Source organism: Ailuropoda melanoleuca, chromosome 5 (assembly GCF_002007445.2).
Source record: "Ailuropoda melanoleuca isolate Jingjing chromosome 5, ASM200744v2, whole genome shotgun sequence".
In the NCBI taxonomy this organism is placed as follows: domain Eukaryota; kingdom Metazoa; phylum Chordata; class Mammalia; order Carnivora; family Ursidae; genus Ailuropoda; species Ailuropoda melanoleuca.
The window spans coordinates 41,237,361-41,258,325 of NC_048222.1; the positions used below are offsets into that span (position 1 = coordinate 41,237,361).

Here is a 20,965-nt window from a genome sequence, read left to right on the forward strand (position 1 = left end):
AGCAGAGGACCCCGATATGGGGCTCGATCCCAGAACGCCGGGATCACGCCCTGAGCTGAAGGCAGATGCTTAACAACTGCACCACTCAGGCGCCCCTGTTTCCTCTGTTTTGTGCCTGATTGTGGTGGACCAACAAAAGAAAAAAAGTCTATTTTACTGTATGACAATGAATTTCACTTTTTTAAAATCAGGATACTACAAAATTAATTTACCTATACAGTTATCATTATATTTCTACTGGACACCACTGTATCTACTTCTAAAAGAATCAGAATTCACTTTCACTAACATGCTGATAAAAAAAAGTGTGCACATTTGAGATCATTCCCAATAAACTGATTTTGGCTACTAGGAATTAAACAAACACAGGGGGGCCTGGCTGGCTCAGCTGGTGGAGCATGCGACTCTTGATCTCCAGGTTAGAGCCCCACATTGAGGATAGAGATTACTTAAAAATAAAACCTTAAAAAAAAAAAAAAAAAAGAATTAAACAAGTGCAAAGCCCAAGCTCTACTTACCAATTTCTCCACGATGAATACTACATCATTTTCATGTAGAATATTTTTCAAAGGGTTCGGCTGGCCTTTGCTGATCAATTGCACTTGAACATCAGCCTATTAAAAATAGATAATGTCAAGCAATGTTACATACACACATGCATATTAGTACAAATATTTAAACACATAAAGACTAGTTCTACATAAGTGGCTGAAAAAGAGAATGTGAACAAGACATAATGTTCTAAAGAGAAGATTTCATTTATTCTTTGCCACGTTGTTTTTTCATGTTTGGACAAACCTAGCTCTATTCACCTCTACACATGCTTCAAGGCCTCCCTAAAGTGCACCCTGCCTTGTGGAGCCTTCTTTTGATTAGGATCACACAGACGTCCTCTTCCTTGACTCATACTTTATTTACTATAACATACCATATAATTAGCACTTTATAAATATGATCTTTTCTTCTGATTGTACTATGGAATTTAGAACTTTTATCAATCCCTAGGAACTATGTATTTTTTCATTTCAATTGCAAGCATGTTTATTGCAGAAAGGTCTGAAAATAGATAGCTAAGCCATTTTTTTAAAACTCACATATAACCCTACCAGCCAGGATAATCACTAGTTACTAGCATGGTTGGCATCTATTTTGTGAGATCTTCTTCCAGACACAGAAATAAATCTACTTAAGAAAAATGTGTTCAGTATTTAGATATCTAGATAGGATTTTGCTTAATAAAAATACGATATTCTGTATCATACACCTCTTTCTATCCATTAAGTGTTCTTTGGTTCTACCATCATATAATTAATCCCATTTTGTTCAACATTTGGACACTTTAAAGTTATCTGCTCTATTAAACAAATAATAATAGACATCCTTGAATTACTTTAAGATGAATACTTTGTCAGATTGCCTTGCAAATATGCTGCCCCCACATATTTGCATTCCCATCACTTATGGCAACAGAGAGTATTTTCACTATTTATTTTTACCGTCTCACAGCAAAAACGAGTATCTTGTTTGTTACTGGTTTTTTTTTCATTTATTTGATTACTAATGAAGGTGACTAGTCTTTCAAAGGTTTGTCATTGACAAATAACTCTCATTACTTCAATTCATTTCATTTCTCAGTTTGGATCCTAAAGCATTTCGATACGAAGTTCAGAAAGCAAAGGATGCTGTGTTATTCTAATCTACCAGGTTCTTGAGTTTCAAGTACTGTTGTGGATTGAATATGTCCCCAAAAGATATGGTGAAGTCCTAACCCCTGGTTCCTCTGAATGTGACCTTCTTTAGAAAAAGGGTCTTGGCAAACGTAACCAAGTTGAGAATTAACTTGGATTGGGGGGGGGGTGCCTAAATCCAATGACTGATGTACTTACAAGGAGGGAAAGATTTACAGACATAGACACACAGGGATGGTACGCATTAACAGTGGCAGAAACTACAGTGATGTGTCTATAAGCCAAGAAACTCCAAGGATTGTTGGAAACCACCAGAAACTATGAAAAGCCGAGGAAGGATCCTTTCCTAGAACCTTCAGTAGGAGCGTGGCCCTCCTGACTCCTCCCATTTCAGAGTCCTAGTCTCCAGAACTGCAACAGAATAAATTTCTGATGTTTTAAGCAAACCAATTTGTGGTTACAGCAGCCCTAGGAAACTAATATACATATCAAGCAAGAATTCCGATGGGGAGGGATTAATACATTTACCTAGCTCTACTTAATTCCTGAGTTTGGTTAGTGAAAATTCAAACAGTAAGAAATAACTCTACTTGTAATGTTTTTTCTGAGCTTACTTATGGTTTTTGTCTATTCTTCTATTACAGTTGTCATTTTTCCTAATGATTTTTAAGCACTTTGTATGTATTATATATATATTTCTCTCCAGCTTATTTGTCTTTTAGCATGTAATTAATATAATTAATTTTAGTTCACTAATTATTTTATAGATTAAACCTTATGGGGACTTCAGCTATGGAACACTTGGCATATATTAGATGCTTAATAAATCCATGAATATTTATAGCAGTTTTATTCATAACTATCAAAAACTGGAAACAATCCATGTATCCATCAGCTGGTAAGTGGGTGGGTAAGCATCGCACACCCATGAAATGGGATACTATCCAACCATAAAAAGGAATGAAGTACTGAGACACAAAAAAACATAGATGAATCTCAAATGCATTACATTCCTTGACAGAAGCCAGACCCAAAAGACTACATACTGTGTGATTTTATTTATATGACGTTCTGGAAAAAGCCAGGGACAAAGGGCTGATTATAAAAGGACATGAGATTTTTTGGAGGTGGCAGGAATGTTCTAGATCTTGATCATGGGGGTGGTTATATGACGGAATGCATTTGTAAAAACTCATAGAACTGTATGCTAAAGGGTGGGATTTACTCTAAATAACTTCAGTGAACCCAACTTTTAAAAAAGCAGAATGTTAGGATTACTGAGTTTTATTTGAAGATGAAATAAATTGTTCATACCTCATAGATAAATGGATCTTTATGGATTCCTTTCTTTTCTTCATCAAACTCCCTGAAATGAAGAACTACACGTGAAAAACAGAGCTACAGTATTCTGACATTTAAATTCAGTAGTTATCACTTTATCTCTGCATGACACCAGTGAGAAAAGCAAAGTGCAAAGTAGTCATGGCAGCCCTAAGGCATGGTTGGGAAGAGGGGGGGAAAAGCAGAAAAAGAATATGAGAAGGGACAAGTGGGTGGCTTGGTTGGTTAAGCATCTGCCTTCAGCTCAGGTCATGATCCCAGGGTCCAGGGATCAAGTCCCACATAGGGCTCCTTGCTCAGTAGGGAGCCTGCTTCTCCCTCTGCCTGTGACAACCCCTGCTTGTGCTTGCTCTCTCTCTCTGACAAATAAATAAATAGAAATCCTTAAAAAAAATGAGAAAAAAGAGATGTGGTAGAAATTAATAGACTGCTGCCCACAACTGGGCACAAAGGCTTCTCAGAGGCAGCAGGAAATCAGGTTACCTACCTCTACTCTCTCATCTTCTAAAACACATCATCAGTTACTATTAAAATGTAATTTACTATGTAACTTATGGGAAGTAAAAATCACTGGATTCTGATCTGCCACTGAATCAATGGGTAACCAAAGAAGTTATTTAAGGTTCCTAGTCCTAGATTTCTATGGCTAAAATAAAAACATCTATCCTCTCTCTGTTTTTCTGAGCTGTCACTAAAAACTGAGAAAATTTGTTAACGTGAAACAAGTTCCTTTTAAAAATGTAAGCACAAAACTCTCAGATATCACTTAATAATTATCATTTCATTCAAGAAAGTTCTAAAATAGTCATCCCAAAGCATGTGAACTATAAACCATTACACATACCAAAATGCACATCAGTCTGATCTACACTCTGAAAGAGACACAATCTTTAGAGACCTAAAGAAGCCCAATGGAATTGTTTCAGGATACCATGTATTATTTGATCTATTCTGACTTACTGAAATAAAAACAGGAGAGCTAGGCCTGTGAACGATTCACATTTGCCATTTTGGACAAGACGGTGATTTATTCTTAAAGATATTTGCCCTTTGTGTATAACTGAGGGATGTTATTTAATCAATTATTCAACAATCATGTATATTACAGGCAGGCACTCTTCCTAGATGTCCAGGATATACAACGAAAACATAGTCCCTGGTTCATAGTCTGACGGAAGTCCAAAGAGTAAGCCAACAGTTAGACTACAGGGTGAGGGTGCTCCAACACAGGTGAGTGCAGGCTGCCGTGGCAGCACAATGGGAGACATGTTGCTGTATCACTACAACTTTATCCTGAAAGCCAAGAGGAGTTCACTAAAAGATTTTTTTTTTAAGATTTTATTTATTTGAGAGAGAGAGAGAGACAGTACGAGAGAGAGCATGAGCAGCGGGGAGGGGCAGCGGCGGATGCAGAGGGAGACTCTGGAGAAGCATGCTCCCTGCTGAGGAGGGAGCCCGACTCTGGCTCGACCCCAGGGTCCTGGGATCATGAGCTGAGCCGAAGGCAGACACTAAACGGACTGAGCCACCCAGGTACCCCACTAAAAGATTTTAAATGGGAAATAGCTCTCTGACTGTGAGATGGAAGGCATAAACTTGGAGGCTAGGAAAATCGCTGTGAATAAGTGACAATGCCCTGAACAAAAGCAGCAGAGATAGAGGGGAAACAAGTGCACCAGGTGAGTGATTAGATGGAATGGGGGAGGGGAGGTGGAGAAGAGAAGCGAAAATCTTGGATTTGGAACTCTTAATTCAGAGAAGGGATTCAGGAGCAGAGTGTCAGGTTGCTGGGGAAAGATGAATTCGGTTTTGCAGATAATGAGTTTGAGGTCTCGTAGAAATTTCCAGTAGGCAACTGGATACACAGGCATGTAAAGGACTCAAAAGAAGTAAAAGAGACTTTTGTGGTTACAAGTAGAGAAAAAGACAAAGCTCCATGAAATAATTGGGAACTATAAAGGGTCTAAATAAAACTATATCAATGGGGAAGTGGTTAAATAAACATAAGACAGGCAGAGAATATTACACAGCAGTTAAAAATATTGAGATATATCGATGAGGTGTCATACTGAAAGCCACCCAAGGTATTATTAGTTTAAAAGAACCTAGTGCTCTGTCTATAATGTTCAAAAATTGGCAAGCATTACTTATTAAGATTTTATTTATTTATCTGACAGAGAGAGAGCATAAGCAGGGGTAGTGGCAGGCAGAGGGAGAAGGAGAAGCAGGCTCCCCGGCAGAGCCAGAAGCCCAACGAGGGGCTCTATCCCACATTACTACTTTTGTAAGCAAGAAAAAAGCAATAAAGATAAATAATGAAAAATTATGGCATTTAGAAAATAAGGGGTTAGATCACATCAGTGGTTCTCAAAGTGTCCTGTCAGGCCAGCAGCAGTTTCACCTGGAATTTGTCAGAATTCTTTGGCCCCACCCAGACTTACTAAATCAGAACCCCTGGAGATGGGGCCCAGCAATCTTGTGTTTTGACAACCCTCCAAGTGATTGATGCAACCTCAAATTTGAGACCTGCTGGGTTAGATTTTAAAGTTGGATGCAGAACTAGATGGAATCCCCTTTTGTACTAGCACTTCACTTTAAGAATTAAATCTTAGAGCACAGTGAAATAAAGGTACTTTAAAAACCCCAACACACTATTACGTTATTACTACAACTGTAGCACAAATAATTATTCTGAAGAGACGATACGTTTCACACCAGAAAGGCTTTAAACAGATGAAGGATGCCAACATCCAGGTTTCTTTATCCTGAGAGGTGTCCCTACATATCCTAAGTTCCGTGTATTTACGGCATGAATAGAATAAAGCGCCTCTCGAAAAACTTGTCACCTTCCACCCCGATTGATAAACATACAGTCATTTTCTCCTATACGAGACTATAAGCAAATCCCCACAGGGCCAACCCCACACTGAAGCAGCTAACCAGACTTTCCCTAACTCCCAGACCCCAGGAAAGCTGCCTTAGTCTGTAACTTGCGCGCCGCTGAGAACTGGCAAGGCAGGGCCAAGAGGCTTGTAGCGGGGACCAAGCAATACGCCCAGGGAGAAGTGCTGCCCTCGCACCCTAGGCAACAACACCGGCTACAACTCACTGCAGGAGACGAGAGTAAAACTCCTCGGCAGCTCGGTTCATTCGGGACCACATCACGCCCCAGATTGACTGCGGATCCGAGACAGCCAAACTGAACTGCGCGCCGCCGCTGACGTCCAGGGTCATGACCCCCTCGCCGGGACTACGTTTACACCCCACCCACTCCCGGCAGGCCCTGTCGGTCCACGAAGTTATCTTTTGTTTTAGAGCACACAGCGGTTTTTTCTGTCCCAGCAGTTTTCCATTCCCGTAAGAAAAAGTTAAAATAAATTGCAGCGGTTGAAGGGGGGGGGAAAATACACTTCGTCTCGCGAGAGTTGCCACGCCTCCTTATGGATTACTCCGCAAAAAGGAGTCCCTTGTTTCTAAGCGCTTTTGTTGGCTTTGGAAGCCAGTAGATACCGTGGTTTGATGCGTGTAAAGAAATAACACGCTATTTGTTATTTTTATACAGAGGTAGAGCGATATTTTGTGTCTCTGGATTGGTTCTGAGGCGGGGCAAGTTGGCGGACGAGTTGAAGGGTACATATAGAGCGGAAGTGCTAAGTATTTCCTTTTCCTATAGGAGCCGCCGGGTTGAGAGGAGCGTGGCCCTCTCCTCTCCCCGCGATGGTGAGTGGAAGCTTTCTCTGGTGGGCCTTTCTCTGCTGTCGGGTTCCGGCAGGAATGGGTTAGGCGTTTGGGGCATAAAATCTTAAGGAGAGAAAGCGAGGAAAAGGAGATGAGTGTCAAAGGCTTGAGGTTTGAGGCTCGGAGCTGGGTAGTGGGGCTTTACGGCAGCCATTTTAGAGGCAACGTGGGCGTCCCAGCACAGGGCGACAGCAGATCGTTCTCAGGTGCAGAGGAGCCTTTGGGATTCTAGTTTTCCTTGGATCGTAGAAACCATGGGTTCTACCGACAGTTTGTAAACTCTTGGGGCCTAAGGCTGAATCAGGGTGAAAATCAGTTTGGGGACTTGTATTTTCACGTGCTGTTCAATAAGAAATATTTTCGTGTTTTGAAGAGAGACAATGTGAAAGACTTGTATATCCACTTTTTTCTGAATTTTCATGTGTTCATCTTAGAAGAGCCTCTACAAAAGCTTTCCAAAAGTCTTTAAAAATGGTTCTGTTTAGCGTGCCCTAAACCTTTGAATTCTTAGCTCATAGTATGACTAATATCACATGCACTGCATTTCCACAAGTAACGTTTGCTATTTGTATTGTGTAGTGTTTTGTGCCCTGGGGAGTTCAGTGAAAAAACAGAAAACATTTGTGATGCTTGTGTTGTGATTTGAACAAAATAACATAGAAATATTCAATGGTAGTAGTTGTGAACACGGGCAATGGGAGTAGATGCAGTAGTTGGGCCTTAAAGTGATCAGAGAAACTTTCCAGAAGGTGGCCTGAAGGAGTGTTGAGGAAGCATGCTGAGCCTGTTGAAGATGAAGACAACTATTTCTGAGGCAAAAGGGGTATGGCCCTGAGTGTAGGGACAGTGACGTCTGGAAAAGATGAGGGAGATGAGGTCCAGCACATCATGTAGGCCATCCTCAAAACTTCAGTAGGTTTATTTTCAGGTGGTACGTCTTTGGAGAAGGTTGAGCAAAATTAACATGACCAGTATTTTTGCTGCTAAGTTTCGTGAGATCTGTTTGGGATGAAGGGGGCCAAGGGCAGAAATTTGAAGCAGAGCTGTTGCAGACCAGATTTGCTGACACTTGGTAAAAGTTCAGATGGTGGCATTAAATAGTATTTTTAAACCTTACAGTATGGTTTTGATCATTTTCTTTGGTACAGCCTAGGTTGAAAGTTGAATGATAAATTTTGTGGTAGATTTTGAGGTTCTAAATGTCCTTTAAGAATTTATTGAAGTTAGTAAACACGATGTGTTGGGAACAGCCTTTGTGTCAGCTCTAAGCGTTGTCTACCTGCCCAAATTTGAATCTCTTCTGTAATTCAGTCTTTAAAAGGTACTGTTGATAACGCGTGAGAATAGTATTTCTGCTATCGTCTGTTAATATAAATTACCTTTTTCTTTTTCCCAGGCGTGTGCTCGCCCATTGATATCTGTGTACTCCGAGAAGGGGGAGTCATCTGGCAAAAATGTTACTTTGCCTGCTGTGTTCAAGGCTCCCATTCGACCTGATATTGTGAACTTTGTTCACACCAACTTGCGCAAAAACAACAGACAGCCATATGCTGTCAGTGAATTAGCAGGTATGGATTTTTCAAGGGTTGAGGTTATAAGACCTGCTTAACAGCAGTGATGAAATTCCACTCCATTGGTCCGTGTTTCTGAATCAATGTGATTTTCCTGGATGTTCTGATGCTGTTGCTGCCATGCATGATACTCCTGGATTGGTAGGGTTGAGCAGCTAAAACGTATTTCTTCCCAATTTCAGGTCATCAAACCAGTGCTGAGTCTTGGGGTACTGGCAGAGCTGTGGCTCGAATTCCCAGAGTTCGAGGTGGTGGGACTCACCGTTCTGGCCAGGGTGCTTTTGGAAATGTATCCTTTGTTTCACTCTGGATTGGTCAGCTCTTGTGGAATTTATCAGACTGGACCTGGTTTATTCATGTTAGCGGTTTTGAACAACGTATTAATAGTGTCCAGGATAAACATTGTTCTGGTCAGATAGGAGCTTGGCATTAGGAAGTTTTGCTTGCAATGATGTCGTAATTTGCGTCTCACTCTGTTCTCAGCGACAGTTGCCTGCTGTCAGTAAGCTGGTTCAGAAGGGTGACGAAAATACTTACTGAGCAAGACATAACCTTTCTTTAATTCCTAAAATTCTTAAGAAGTATGATTCTTAACTGGGATAATAGATGTGTCGTGGAGGCCGCATGTTTGCACCAACCAAAACCTGGCGCCGTTGGCATCGCCGAGTGAACACAACACAGAAGCGATATGCTATCTGCTCTGCCCTGGCTGCCTCAGCCTTACCAGCGCTGGTCATGTCTAAAGGTTTGTATATTTTGTATTACAGGAATGGTACAAAATACCTTTTTTTTCCTCCCTTCTCTCCACCTGACCCATTTCATTCATGTTAATATGTAGATTCTGTTCATCCCAGAGTCCCTGACTAAATTACTATTAAATAATAATTCTGACTACTTTGATCTATAGTTAAGTCATAGTGAATACTGTGTAATAACTGGTGAACTAATTGCAATGTGGTGATTTCATGTATTAGAAAACTTTCCACTCCAACTTCAGGTGCCTACTCTATTTTAACTCAGAATGATGAGATTCCACTTAATTGGTCCGTGTTTCTGAAACACATGATATTTGTGGAAATTCTGATTTGGCACATCATATGCTGTTTTGCTCTTGTGGATTCTATGAAATGTTTCTCGATTTTTCAAAAGGTTCGGGGTAACCAGGTATTTGTTGGTGTTAATTGGCATTGTCAGGTCATCGTATCGAAGAAGTTCCTGAACTTCCTTTGGTGGTTGAAGATAAAGTTGAAGGCTACAAGAAGACCAAGGAGGCTGTTTTGCTTCTTAAGAAACTTAAAGCCTGGAATGATATCAAAAAGGTAGGCTTAATGAACAAATTTCCATTTTGGTGGTCCTTAACACAGATTGTCAGATTTTTTAATTTCAAAAGATGTCTGGAAGTATAACTTCAGTGGGTGTGTGAACAAGCACCCTGAAACCTTACAACTTGGGTTTGAATCCTGACTGCCATTTATGGCTATGCGTTAATGTCGAGCAGTTTGTTGTAGCTTCCTTTCATCATCTGTAAAGTGGAGTTTAACTTGGAAGATCAATTGCAGAGTTCATATCTTAAAATACTAAGTGTTCTCTCTTTTTAGGTCTATGCCTCTCAGCGAATGAGAGCTGGCAAGGGCAAGATGAGAAACCGTCGTCGTATCCAGCGCAGGGGACCATGCATTATCTACAATGAAGACAACGGTATCATCAAGGCCTTCAGAAACATCCCTGGTAATTGTACTGCTTACTTCAATTGCCCATATGATGCAAGCCTCCTCAGCTTTTATTATGATGAGATTCCACTTTATGGTCCGTGTTTCTGAAACACATGATTATGTGGAACTTCTGATTCTCAGCTGAATGAGTACACCAAAGATGGTTGAACGTGCCTGATCACTAACATAGTTTCAGATACCTGCTGTAGCACATAAGTCAGAAACACGATGTGTGTTTCTTGTATTTAAAATACAGGCTCCCTAATTCTCTTTTCCCTTCAAAAGGAATTTTTACTTAATGTAAGCAAACTGAACATTTTGAAACTTGCTCCTGGTGGGCATGTGGGACGTTTCTGCATTTGGACTGAAAGTGCTTTCCGCAAGTTGGACGATCTCTATGGCACTTGGCGTAAGGCTGCCTCCCTCAAGAGTAACTACAAGTGAGTGTTCTTCGTGTTCGTATATTGAACACAGATGTCCATGCTGTGGATACTTACATTCGGAATTGGTGTGCATGTTTTCTAAATAATGGATGATGATGTGTGGCCATTTCCCCTTACGTACAGATTCAATGTTGTGAAATGGTGAGATATTCTGAACAGTGGTAGTGAAATTCAGCATTTTTTTCTTTTCAGCCTTCCCATGCATAAGATGCTTAATACAGACCTTAGCAGAATCTTGAAAAGTCCAGAGATTCAAAGAGCCCTCCGAGCACCACGGTAAAGTTGTGATACTACTCTAGCTGAAGCCTCATACTGTTGGTTATTTCAAAAATGTAGATAATGTGAATAAAATACTAATAACAGTACCTTTTTATAGCAAGAAGATTCATCGCAGGGTCCTGAAGAAGAATCCACTGAAGAACTTGAGAATCATGCTGAAGCTAAACCCATATGCAAAGACCATGCGCCGGAACACCATTCTTCGCCAGGCCAAGAATGTGAGTGATAGTTTGGTGTTTGATGGTGGGTTAGCTTATTTTAGAAAGAAGTGATTCTTGGGTTTTTCTCTAATTTGTTGCAGCACAAACTCCGTATGGATAAGGCGGCAGCAGCCTTAGAAGCCAAATCAGATGAGAAGGGGGTTCCAAGCAAGAAGCCTGTGGTAGGGAAGAAAGGAAAGAAGGCTGTTGGCGTGAAGAAGCAGAAGAAACCTGTGGTGGGGAAAAAGGCTGCAGCTACCAAGAAACCAGCAGCTGACAAGAAGCCTACAGAAAAGAAACCCACTGCGGAGAAGCCTGCTGCCTAAAAACTTATGTTTATTCTATAAAAGTCGAATCATTTTGGATGGCTAATTTTGAATAAAGATCCCACGTTGAAGGCCAGAAACATGACCTGTTGAGTGTGTTTGTGAATCTTGGTTAGAATTTTTTTGTTTTTCTCCCATAATTCCAGCCTTCTGGTTGCATTTTGTAGTCTGGTGTAAAGCAGGGCCTTGCCTTTATAGTAAATCCATGCAGTTGAATGTGAAGAAGAACGTTGCATAAATCCAGATATAAATCCAATTTGTAAATAACGTTTTGAGAACGTGGTTAAAAGACTTCTCAAATGTGCAGAAGCTGTTAGAAGATTTAGCATTCCTCAGGGTACCTGGGTGCCTCAGTGGGTTGAGCATCCTCCTGGTTTTGGGTTAGGTCAAGAGCTCATGGGTCATAGGATCAAGCCCCATGTCAGTATCCAGGTTAAGTGGGGAGTCTGCTTGGGATTCTCTCCCTCTTCCCTCCTGTACTCTGTTGCAGGCTAGCTCTCTCTCATCACGCCTCCCTCCAAAAAAAAAAAAAATGCACCTTGGAAAACAGGCAAATTGCATAAGGTTTTTTTTCCCCCAGTACCACAAGAGGGCAGAATCTATATTTTTGAGGGACTGCAATAAAAAAATTGCTGGTTACTCTACAAAGGTTCCTATAGAACGTGCTGTGATAAGAGTACGGTTAGAGGAAATGCTACCCTCGGTATTTTGACCTGTAGTATGGAAGTGTCAGAAGCATTTTCCAGAACTACTTGGGTTTTCGCAGTTCTAGTAAAGGGATGGATATGTTCACTATATTGCAGAGAAGTGTACCCAAAAGGACATGGAGGTTTTTTTCCTACCCTGTTTTATCAGCATGTTTTAACCACCTTAAGGGTTGACCTGTCCCAACCTATGTTTTGTCTCTTGTCAGGGTCTTGTTTTGTATCTGGTTTGTTTCCTTTGATAATATCCACGTCCAGGTGATGTATCCTCTGATTTGCAGAGAGGAGATCTCTGTCCCTTAGCATTTAAAGGCACCACGCCCCAATTGAATTTGTTAGCACTGCGTTGTTTTCCTGCTGTAATTTGCACAGCTGCTTGGGAACCACTTTGATGTGACCAGGAATTCTTGCCTGCAAAAATCAACAGGGCTCGTGCGCCTCTGTGCTAGATGCTCCTGCGTTGGGTCTCTGCCCTCGTGGGTCTGCAGGTTTTGTGGAGTTAAGAGCCACTTGTTGCAAAAACTGAAATTTAAAGTTCGATGCTTGGGAGTACTGCTCAAAAGAACCGTTTGAAACTGTGTACTTGACCATTTTTGTCTCCCAAGTTCTTTATGGCTTCACGCCCTGTGCTTTAGATTCCTGATGATTACTGGACTGCGGTTTTCTCGTTAAAAACCCGGAACTGCGGAGCGTAAAGCAGGGCCACCGCGAAGGAGCCAGCGAGAGTACGGACGCCGGCAGGAAGCGCCGTGGCCCACGTGGTGCCAGCCCCGCCCAGCCCGCGGCTCCGTTTCCGGGAACGCGGGGCTCGTGACGTCATTACCGAGCGCCCGGCCGGGCGGCAGGTGGGAGGAGGCGCCATGCTGAGCCGGCTTCAGGAGCTGCGAAAGGAGGAGGAGACGCTGCTGCGGTTGAAGGCGGCCTTGCACGACCAGCTGAACCGGCTCAAGGTGACCCCGCTTCCCTCCCGCCTCCGCCGCCCCTCCACTCCGCCGCCCCGCGAACCTTCGGCGTCGGCGGCGTCCACCTGGTGGTAGACAAGCACCTGGGGAGCGTTTTTGATATTGCGGGCCCTCTTCTCTCAGAATCTTGAACCTGCAGGTCTAGGCTGAGGACCAGCGATCTGTACGTGGGGCAAGGCCACCGCCACACGGCCAACACCCGTAAATGCAGGTGCTCCGCACTCCGCTCCCTGAGCAAGTGCGACCTCCCTAAGGCTGGCTTAGGCTCTCCCTGCCCCGGACCCCTTCCTCCCTAGCTCCTACAGCACGTGCTAGCCACCATTTACTAGCTTCTTTCGGCGCTTGAAACAGCTCCAGTGTTGTTAAGCCGGAAGAGACTCGTAGATCCGTTGTGCAAAGAAAGAAAGCGAGGCCCTGAGGAAAGAGACTTGTCGTCGCAGAGTTCCCAGTAACTTTTCTTCTGGCAGCTGTTATGGACTCCACCGCCTGGACGAGATTTAGGTGCACCAGGGCCCTTTCCCACACCTGTCCCTAATCTACCCTCTTTAGCCCCAGTGAGATGATCCTGATAAGGGCGACTTAAAACTCTTTTTCAGGATCCTTAAGTCCAAATGAGATTGAGATGCAGGTTATGAAGACCTTTTGTAAACTGAAAAGCACTGTACAGCTATGACATATCAAAATATTTTCCTGAGGACGGTTGTAATGGCCTGCACTTATGTTCTTGTATCACCAGTACCTGTACGAGTACCCAGTGGGTGTGTCGTGTATGATGATGACAACGACCTCTAAAGCCTCAGTTCCTTTATGCTCCAGGAAACACTTCCACTTTCCATTCTCCCTGCCTTCACTTTCTCATTACTGGGTAGAAATCTGTAGTCTCGGGAATTGGCCCTCTGTGGAATCAGAAGACACCTTGCTTCTTTAAGGGCACAATTGGCTTTTCTACCCAGATCTGCTGTGTCTATGGGAATGAAAATCTTGGCTCAGCTGAGACACCTGTACACCCAGGGGAAAGGGGCTGGAGGTTTTCTTGGCTCCCTTCCTTAAAATGTGGGTAAAGATTAAGAGCCCCACCCTTCCCTCTAGAGCTGCACAGAGGTGACACTGTTTTCCCTTCTCCTCTTGGTGCCAGCCTTTGACAGCATGCTCAGCAAATTTTACCTGTGTCTGTAGCCCAGTGAAATAGTAAGTGTCCTCACCTCTTCTTTTCTAGGTTGAGGAATTAGCCCTCCAATCAATGATTAGTTCGAGGAGAGGAGATGAGATGCCCTCTTCTCAGCCTGCACCTGAACAGTCACATGATGTAAGTTGAATCAAATGTGGGCCTAGGGAGAGAATGCAAAGTGCATTCTGCTCTGATGCTTCCTGGAGGCCAAAAATTTTTGTGAATTACGTTATCAAGCCCAGAGGATTCAGGGAATTGGTTGTAAGAATGTTCTAGTATAGGGGCACCTAGGTAACGACGTCTGCCTTTGGCTCAGGGAGTGATCCCAGAGTCCTGGGATCGAGCCCCACGTCAGGATCCTCCGCTGGGAGCCTGCTTCTTCCTCTCCCACTCCCACTGCTTGTGTTCCCTCTCTCGCTGGCTGTCTCTCTGTCAAATAAATAAAATCTTAAAAAAAAAGGAATGTTCTAGTTTAATAAACTGGCTATTTCAAAATCACTGTTTTAGACAGGGAGCAGCCACCTTTCTACCAGCTGGTCACACTTTATCAGTCAGATGCTGTTGTATTGCCTGCACCATTCTAGTCGTCTGACCTCTGTAGTTACTCCAGTGAACCCAGGGAGCGTTGGAGAGCTTTGCAGGCATTTGTCAGAACTTCCACCGCTTCCTGAGTAAGCAAGCCTGGGATTTAAGAACAGAGTAGCTTCAGCTACAAAGCATAGAGCTAACAAGTGAGTTCCAATCCTCAACATCTCCTCCTACTAATGCCCTTAAGTAAAACAGTACAGTATTCTTCTAAATATACCGTATTTGAGCACTTCTTCTCCCAGATGTATTTAAGCCATTTCAAACCATTCGAAAGTAGGACATGTAGGCCGGCGTAATTCTTAGTATGAACCATGTTTGTAGATGAGGTGACGTTCTGTCAAATCTAGGGCATTTACACTCCTCCCATTTTGGCAATGGGAGGGTGGGGGTAAAGGGGTCAGGGGAGAAATTGGAGAAACAGGAAGTGGCCTTACCTCCTGATGATAAATATTGGGGATGAAGATGCAATTGAGATTTGATTTTAGAACATATTTAAGAATTTGGTTTGAGGCCAGTGTCTTTGCTACTAATCCGTAATGTCCTTGCCTAAAGCAGACGTTGGTGCACGTAGACAATGAAGCATCAATCAACCAGACTGCACTGGAGTTGAGCATGAGGAGCCGTGGGCCCGAGGAGGAGGAAGAGGAGGAGGAGGAGGAGGAATCAGACCCCTGAAGCAGGGTAAGGAGGAGCCAAGCTTAGTTACAGGAATTCAGTTTCTACATCTCAGGAACTTCGTCTCTTCAAAAATATTTTCTTTCCATGGGCCCCTAGCCTGCTGTAGAAGGAAGCAAGATCTTCAGGATGTGTAGCTGTGAAAACGGTGCCATCAAGAACTCAAGTTTCGGAGCACTTTAACAAAAATTTGTGACCTATGGAAACGCAGAGATGCAGCTCTTAGCATTGGGCAATATGGGTGGTGCTGTGATGGTATTCTGGTCAGATTTAGTAATTTTACTCAAGACAGAAAATTTCCTCTAAAATGCTATTGAGAAAGTCTGACATTTGCACAAAGGGCAGAGTTTACAGGCCAGCCTTTCCAGTCAACAATGCCTCTTTTAAGAACACCAATTAAAGGCTATTTACATGCCATTGAACCGTTGTGAGCAGAGCAAGGCCACGGTCCAGGAGACAAAGATGACAAGTGAGGAGCACAGCGGGCCACTTGAGAGCACAAGCCGCCGCCACCTCTCGGTGGAGCAGGTAGGAATACTGGACTGCGGAGCGCTTGCTGGGCTGCGCTCACGCGGAGGTTGAGACAGCGCTGTGGTACAACGTGCTTAGAAAAAAGGTGCAGATAAAGAGCTGTCGTGCAGCTTCCTGGTCTCCAGATAGTAACAGAAAACGACCAGTTCGTCCCCTGGAGCAAAAAATACAGCAGGATGCTTTAAAACCCATTTCTGGACTTAGGAAGTGTGCCATTAACTCACTATGCCTGGGAGGCTGGGGTTTTGTAATGACGAGTTACAGAAGAACGGTTGTTGAAACTTGGTACTTAGAATTGAGATTCACTTCTGCATACTGTCCTCTTCGGTGAATATACAGTTAAGTAGTTGCTTAGTTTTATAGAAGTGATTTGCCCGACCCTAGCAACAGAAAAGCCAAACAAAACACAACCTCCTCGAGCCGAACTTCTGTAACTGCTCCAGAAAAGAACGAGTGTATTTATTCGTCAACATTTCATTAAAGTTATTTTGAGCTACTCTTAAAAGGGAATAGCAGTTTAAATGAGCATGCTTCTTGGAAAACAGTGAGAAAGTTGCTTTTGCAATGAAAAGCAATCGATCTATACACTTGGGGGTTTTATTTAAAATAGGAGCATGGGTTTTTGAGAGCTAGGAAAGTTGGCTCTGAAGTCTGGCTCTACCACTAACTGGTTGCTTGCCTTAACTCTCTGCACCTCTCAGCCCTGTGGGTAAGATGACAGTATTCCTACCCGCCCCAGCACTTTCCACAGGTGGTCGTGGGGTGCTTACGGGGTATCCTGTAAAAATCCAGCTTGTGCTGTTGTCTCAGCAAGAGGAAGTCTAAGAAGGGATTTGACATAAGGAACTCAAAACAAGACTGAGGCAGGTAACATCATTCTTGAGAACAAGACCGTTCTTGGTAAAAATTACTAGGAAAAAACCTTTTTGACTCTCAAAATGTAACACACTTTTGGATGTAAATAGAGAATTTAAAACACCCCTCAAAAGACACTGAACATGAAAGCATTCAGATCCAGGTATCAGACTCTAGGTTACACCTTCCTCCTAAGATGTGGTTTGCACATTTTAGTGAGACCTTCTTGGTTCATATTCTCCATTAGCAAAAGACACAGGGTGTGAGTCTTAAACCTCCATCTGAACGGATGTTGAGAAGTGTAGGTTAGCCTCCTGGCAAGAAAAAACAGACTGGCTGAGGCAGCAGTATATGTACCACTCAGCGGTTTTTGAGATCTGAAATCCTGGCTGTATTACAGGCCCTCCTCAGGAGGTTTACCCAGCCGCCGTTTTTAGTTTGAAAACAAAATAGGCCTTTTGTTTCTAAAGATGTGGTTTTTTTTGGTTTTCTATAACTTGCCCTCTCGAAGAAAATGAGGGAAGAGGTGCCAACCAGGCATGAGGTGTACCCTGCAGATCCAAAAGTCACTCGGTCAGAAAAGGCATCAGTGGTCAGCTGGGATGTGGCTTTGTTTTCTATGACTTCCCTGCTACCTCACAGGCAGGACAAAGCCAGCACCAGGTCCACTCCTCTCCAGAAAAGTGGAAAGAAGTCACTGGTGAAAGAGGGGAGACTGCTGAGCAAAGCAGCACGGGACTGGGTGTCCCGGGCGGGGGCTCCCACACCAGTCAGGTGCTCCTGGGAGCACGCCGGTGATGCCCCAACCCCACCTCGGCTTTTTTTTCCCTGGGTAGAAATGGCAGGAAGAGATGGGATCTAGTCACAGGTCCACAGGAAAGGTAGCTGGAAGATTCACACGAGTGGAGAGAAGAGTTGGACAGAGTCCAAAACTTGGAATCATGGGAAGATCCATTAGTCCAGAGCACCGAGCTTGTCCTCAGTGTGGCATTTCTGCCTTCCAGCCTCCTTCCTGTCTCCGCCTGTGCCCTCACAATAAGGCTTGGCTAACTCATTGGACTTTCTTGTGTATGTGTACCGGAGACCATGAAAATCCTACCACAAAAGGAGACGTATTTTTTCCATCCTTTTAACTTGACAGTATATTTATTAGAATAAGAGATTAGATTAGTTAAACATCTGGATTGAAATGGTTAAAAGGATTTTCATACAATTTTTAGGCACTATACACACTTGTTTACAATAACAGCAGTACTTGGATTTGGGGAAAGATAAATCTCATAGATTTTAATGCCTTGATCCATTTGTAACATTCAGAGTAACCACCATTTTAGAAACACTAATTCAAACTTAAAGAGACATAAACCACTAAATATCCCACATAATATATTTAAAAATAAATACAGAAATACAACCAGAAGTCTACAGATCATCACAGTAGACAGACTGGTGAAGCCCCGGCTATCATGGCAGTGAAGGGCTCTCGCTAGATTTTGATAGAAATTGCTTCATTCTACACCAAAAGCAAAAATATAATAAAATAACATGATATATACTTTCTGATGTTCTTTTTCATAGCAGCAAAGCATGCGTTACATGCACTGCCTGTGAAGGATCTTCCAAGGCCCCTTCCTACTCAAATAGAAGGTGCGCCTGGCAAGAATGCAGTACCTCCAAGTGTCAGAGAATCCCAAAAATACAGGCAGCTAGCCAGTCACGGTGAGGGAAGAGCAGTGCGATTTTCAGTAAGTAAGAATGACTACCCACGGTCACCCAGGTTTCACTGTAGTTCAACGTTGCACGTGTGGTGATCGACATACACAAAAATAGCCCCAAGCGCAAAGCCAATCCACTTAGGGGGAGAACAGGAAGAATAAAGACAGTAATATTAAAAATGACACAAACAGAATTTTGGCACATGCTGTGTTCTTCATCCTCTGTCGTAGGTGAGATGCACGTCTGAACAGAGACAGGCACGGGCAAGAGGGCCCGGAAGCGACATGGCACACCACTGGGCAGGGGACTCGCACTTCACTGCTTCCCACATACTTAGACGCCGGCTGCGTGGGTCGGTGTGCTGGGCTGGTTAAGGCCGATGGTGGAGCAGAGCCAACCTGCAAAATCCACTTCTTCCCCGTCCGATCTCTTGATGAAGGCATGAACCTGCATGCAGGGAAACGGAGAGTAAGCGGTGTTAAAAACCAAAAGGAAAGGTCAAGAATCCTGGGTCCAGAGCTTCGCTTGGAAGGAGCTCCTGGAGCGTGACCCAGGGCAGCAGTCGGGGCGCATGGAAAGGGCCAGCTGCCGCCACAAAAGCCTACTCTGCTTGTTTCCCCAGCTGTGAGGCCTCAGCTCCTCACTGGCCGCCCTGAGCCTGCGCTCTTCCGCCGGGGCTGCGGCTGGGAGCTCTGCCCTCAGTGCCTCACGGCGTCACTAGGAGGAACAAAGGCTCGGCCTTCACACTGCTGCGTGGATGCAGGAGGCTGCCGTGTGGGATCCTGCAGCCCCAGGGTCAGTGGGAGCACAGGGGTCAAGGCGGAGCAGGGAATGGGCTCAGGGAGTCCTGGGCGGGTGACTCACAGAAGAAATGAATACACAGGACGTGTACAAATTGGAAATCAGTGGACTTACCATGAGTTGCTTCAGATCTGCTCTCTCTGCGGGGTTTTTTATTAAGCTGAAAGAAAATATGAGAGAGACTGCTGGGCACTGGTTCCCACTCAAATCACTTAGACCATGTGCCTGCCCTCCCCACAGCCCGCAGGTTCTGAGCAGTGCCCGAGCATTCTCCACCTTCCTGTTCGAGCACGCCGGCACGCCCGCAGCTTAGCAAGTGCTTGCCGAAATCAATGAAGTCCAGAAAGCAACATGCCAGTCCCTGCAGAGCAGGTGCCAAAAGCAGCAACTTTTACCCACAGCTGTAGTCCGACCAGTACCCGAAGTCATGGCACTCTGGAAGTGCAAGGAAAAGGGCAGAGCTCTGCTCCTCAAAACTGGGTGGAGAGGCTGACAAAACCAGCGTACTCTTCCCGAGGGCAAGGAGCAGACTTACCATTTATTCACAAAATCTTGAAATTCCAGACTGAAAACTCCACTGGGCAGTTTTGGAGGAGGCTGCAAATACATGTCAAGACATAAGAAAGGCCTGGCTTCCTTCTCCACCCATAGTCCCCACAAACTCCCTCCCCTGCAGGCCTCTGGGCAGCGCTGCCCTTCTCTAGGTACAGGGAGGCAGGGGCTGCCTGCGGGGTCGCCCAGCTGGAACCACTGGTCTCACAAAGCACACTTAGAACTGGGGCCCAGTTAGTGTTCTACCACTCACTCGTCTAGTGACTAAACAAATGACTGTTTCTCTGTGAACCGTAGTTTGTCCTCGGAGATGAGGAGGGCCGCACGATCTCTGGGACCCTTTCCCGCCGATACTCCAACTGTAAGCCTTGGAGTGTAGCGAGGACACCTCCCCAGCAATTCCTAGCGGCAGCAGCTAGGGAGCTGTTTAGACCCCCAGGCACAGCCCACGCCCGCAGCGCCCTTGCATGTCACAAGCTACCTAAATAGTAATAAAACATGTACCCTTGTCTGAGCCCTGAAGAAGTGGAGCAAGGTTAATAAAACAGGTGACAGAAGGCTGGGTCTTCTGTCGGGCCGCTCACCCCAGGAATGCAGCCATGTGCAGGCACCAGCGCGAGGACACGGGCAAGGTCAACAGCTCTCCTTTCCCCAGGGTACGCAGTGGCGGTCACGCAGGGTTACATGGGACAGGGCCCTGGAACACCTGGCTCGTGCGCTCCGCCTGCACGTGACCTGTGCTGGGGCTGAGTGCAGCTTCCTCGTGCACGGGCTCCCACACCGTGCCCCGGATGTCACTGCACTGATGGGTAGCCCAGATCAACAGGTGATCCAAGTCTGCCTCTCCCTCTCACCCCGAAGGCCTTAGCAGAACAGCAGGGCGACGAGCTGTCCTGAGGGACTAAAACCTAGACCTCAGGCCCACCCTGGAGGCCGTTGCTGCTGCTGAGGGGAATAAAGGGAACGTTCAAGGGTGGAGACGGACAGCTTGGTCTCCGGAGGCCACGCTAGTCCTGAGTAGGATGGAGGCCGGGCAAAGCAGGGCCTGCAAGGTGCCTGCACCTGCCACCACACAGCTCAGCGTTCTGGGGGGCTGGGGCCTGGGAGTGTGGGTG

General features: G+C 44.6%; 4 protein-coding genes and 4 non-coding genes across 11 annotated transcripts in view; 6 read left to right on the top strand and 2 right to left on the bottom strand.

Annotated features, from left to right (window-relative positions):
- The window catches only part of ZWILCH (zwilch kinetochore protein), a 34,601-nt gene extending 28,189 nt beyond the window's left edge, over positions 1–6,412 (bottom strand). The window contains exons 1-3 of the mRNA XM_002914263.4: positions 6,139–6,412; positions 3,003–3,054; positions 519–614 (exon numbers count right to left, since the gene is read on the bottom strand). Of these exons, the coding sequence (XP_002914309.2) occupies positions 519–614; positions 3,003–3,054; positions 6,139–6,263 (273 nt within the window). The 5' untranslated portion in view covers positions 6,264–6,412. The remainder of the gene's footprint in view (positions 1–518; positions 615–3,002; positions 3,055–6,138) is intronic.
- RPL4 (ribosomal protein L4) lies at positions 6,262–11,383 on the top strand. The gene is made up of 11 exons (XM_034661700.1): positions 6,262–6,355; positions 6,703–6,749; positions 8,164–8,335; positions 8,521–8,627; positions 8,945–9,083; positions 9,533–9,657; positions 9,937–10,066; positions 10,307–10,490; positions 10,686–10,769; positions 10,870–10,990; positions 11,074–11,383. The coding sequence occupies exons 1-11, from the start codon at positions 6,262–6,264 to the stop codon at positions 11,296–11,298; spliced, it is 1,428 nt and encodes a 475-aa protein (XP_034517591.1). The 3' UTR covers positions 11,299–11,383.
- Positions 8,378–8,449, top strand: LOC117802505. The gene has a single exon (XR_004625881.1). It is a non-coding gene; the product is annotated as a small nucleolar RNA SNORD18 (small nucleolar RNA).
- Positions 8,783–8,881, top strand: LOC117802508. The gene has a single exon (XR_004625884.1). It is a non-coding gene; the product is annotated as a small nucleolar RNA SNORD16 (small nucleolar RNA).
- LOC117802503 lies at positions 9,355–9,426 on the top strand. The gene has a single exon (XR_004625879.1). It is a non-coding gene; the product is annotated as a small nucleolar RNA SNORD18 (small nucleolar RNA).
- LOC117802504 lies at positions 10,119–10,188 on the top strand. Its single transcript, XR_004625880.1, has one exon. It is a non-coding gene; the product is annotated as a small nucleolar RNA SNORD18 (small nucleolar RNA).
- A 1,427-nt stretch (positions 11,384–12,810) lies between the features above and the next one.
- Positions 12,811–20,438, top strand: SNAPC5 (small nuclear RNA activating complex polypeptide 5). Of its 4 annotated transcripts, XR_004625567.1 has the most exons (5): positions 12,811–12,952; positions 14,181–14,270; positions 15,276–15,401; positions 15,495–15,923; positions 18,728–20,438. XR_004625567.1 is itself a non-coding variant. In XM_019794159.2 (4 exons), exons 1-3 carry the CDS (start codon positions 12,863–12,865, stop codon positions 15,393–15,395), a joined length of 303 nt encoding a protein of 100 aa, XP_019649718.2. In that variant the 5' UTR covers positions 12,811–12,862; the 3' UTR covers positions 15,396–15,401; positions 18,728–20,438. The 4 variants fall into 4 exon arrangements, 3 of the variants coding, with proteins under 3 accessions (XP_019649718.2, XP_034516682.1, XP_034516683.1); XM_019794159.2 differs by lacking the exon at positions 15,495–15,923 and having other exon boundaries at positions 15,273–15,401; XM_034660791.1 differs by lacking the exon at positions 15,495–15,923.
- Positions 17,906–20,965, bottom strand: part of MAP2K1 (mitogen-activated protein kinase kinase 1) — a 76,461-nt gene continuing 73,401 nt past the window's right edge. Inside the window, exons 9-11 of the mRNA XM_011218489.2 lie at positions 19,834–19,895; positions 19,413–19,458; positions 17,906–18,944 (exon numbers count right to left, since the gene is read on the bottom strand). Of these exons, the coding sequence (XP_011216791.1) occupies positions 18,831–18,944; positions 19,413–19,458; positions 19,834–19,895 (222 nt within the window). The 3' untranslated portion in view covers positions 17,906–18,830. The remainder of the gene's footprint in view (positions 18,945–19,412; positions 19,459–19,833; positions 19,896–20,965) is intronic.

Excerpts from the sequence above, each read along its gene's own strand:
- RPL4 (XM_034661700.1), top strand. The coding sequence starts at position 6,262 with ATGACCCCCTCGCCGGGACTACGTTTACACCCCACCCACTCCCGGCAG. Across the intron at positions 6,750-8,163 it reads CCTCTCCTCTCCCCGCGATG|GCGTGTGCTCGCCCATTGAT; the intron begins GTGAGTGGAAGC and ends TCTTTTTCCCAG. Across the intron at positions 8,628-8,944 it reads GCCAGGGTGCTTTTGGAAAT|ATGTGTCGTGGAGGCCGCAT; the intron begins GTATCCTTTGTT and ends CTGGGATAATAG.
- SNAPC5 (XM_019794159.2), top strand. The coding sequence starts at position 12,863 with ATGCTGAGCCGGCTTCAGGAGCTGCGAAAGGAGGAGGAGACGCTGCTG. Across the intron at positions 12,953-14,180 it reads ACCAGCTGAACCGGCTCAAG|GTTGAGGAATTAGCCCTCCA; the intron begins GTGACCCCGCTT and ends CTTCTTTTCTAG. Across the intron at positions 14,271-15,272 it reads CACCTGAACAGTCACATGAT|CAGACGTTGGTGCACGTAGA; the intron begins GTAAGTTGAATC and ends CCTTGCCTAAAG.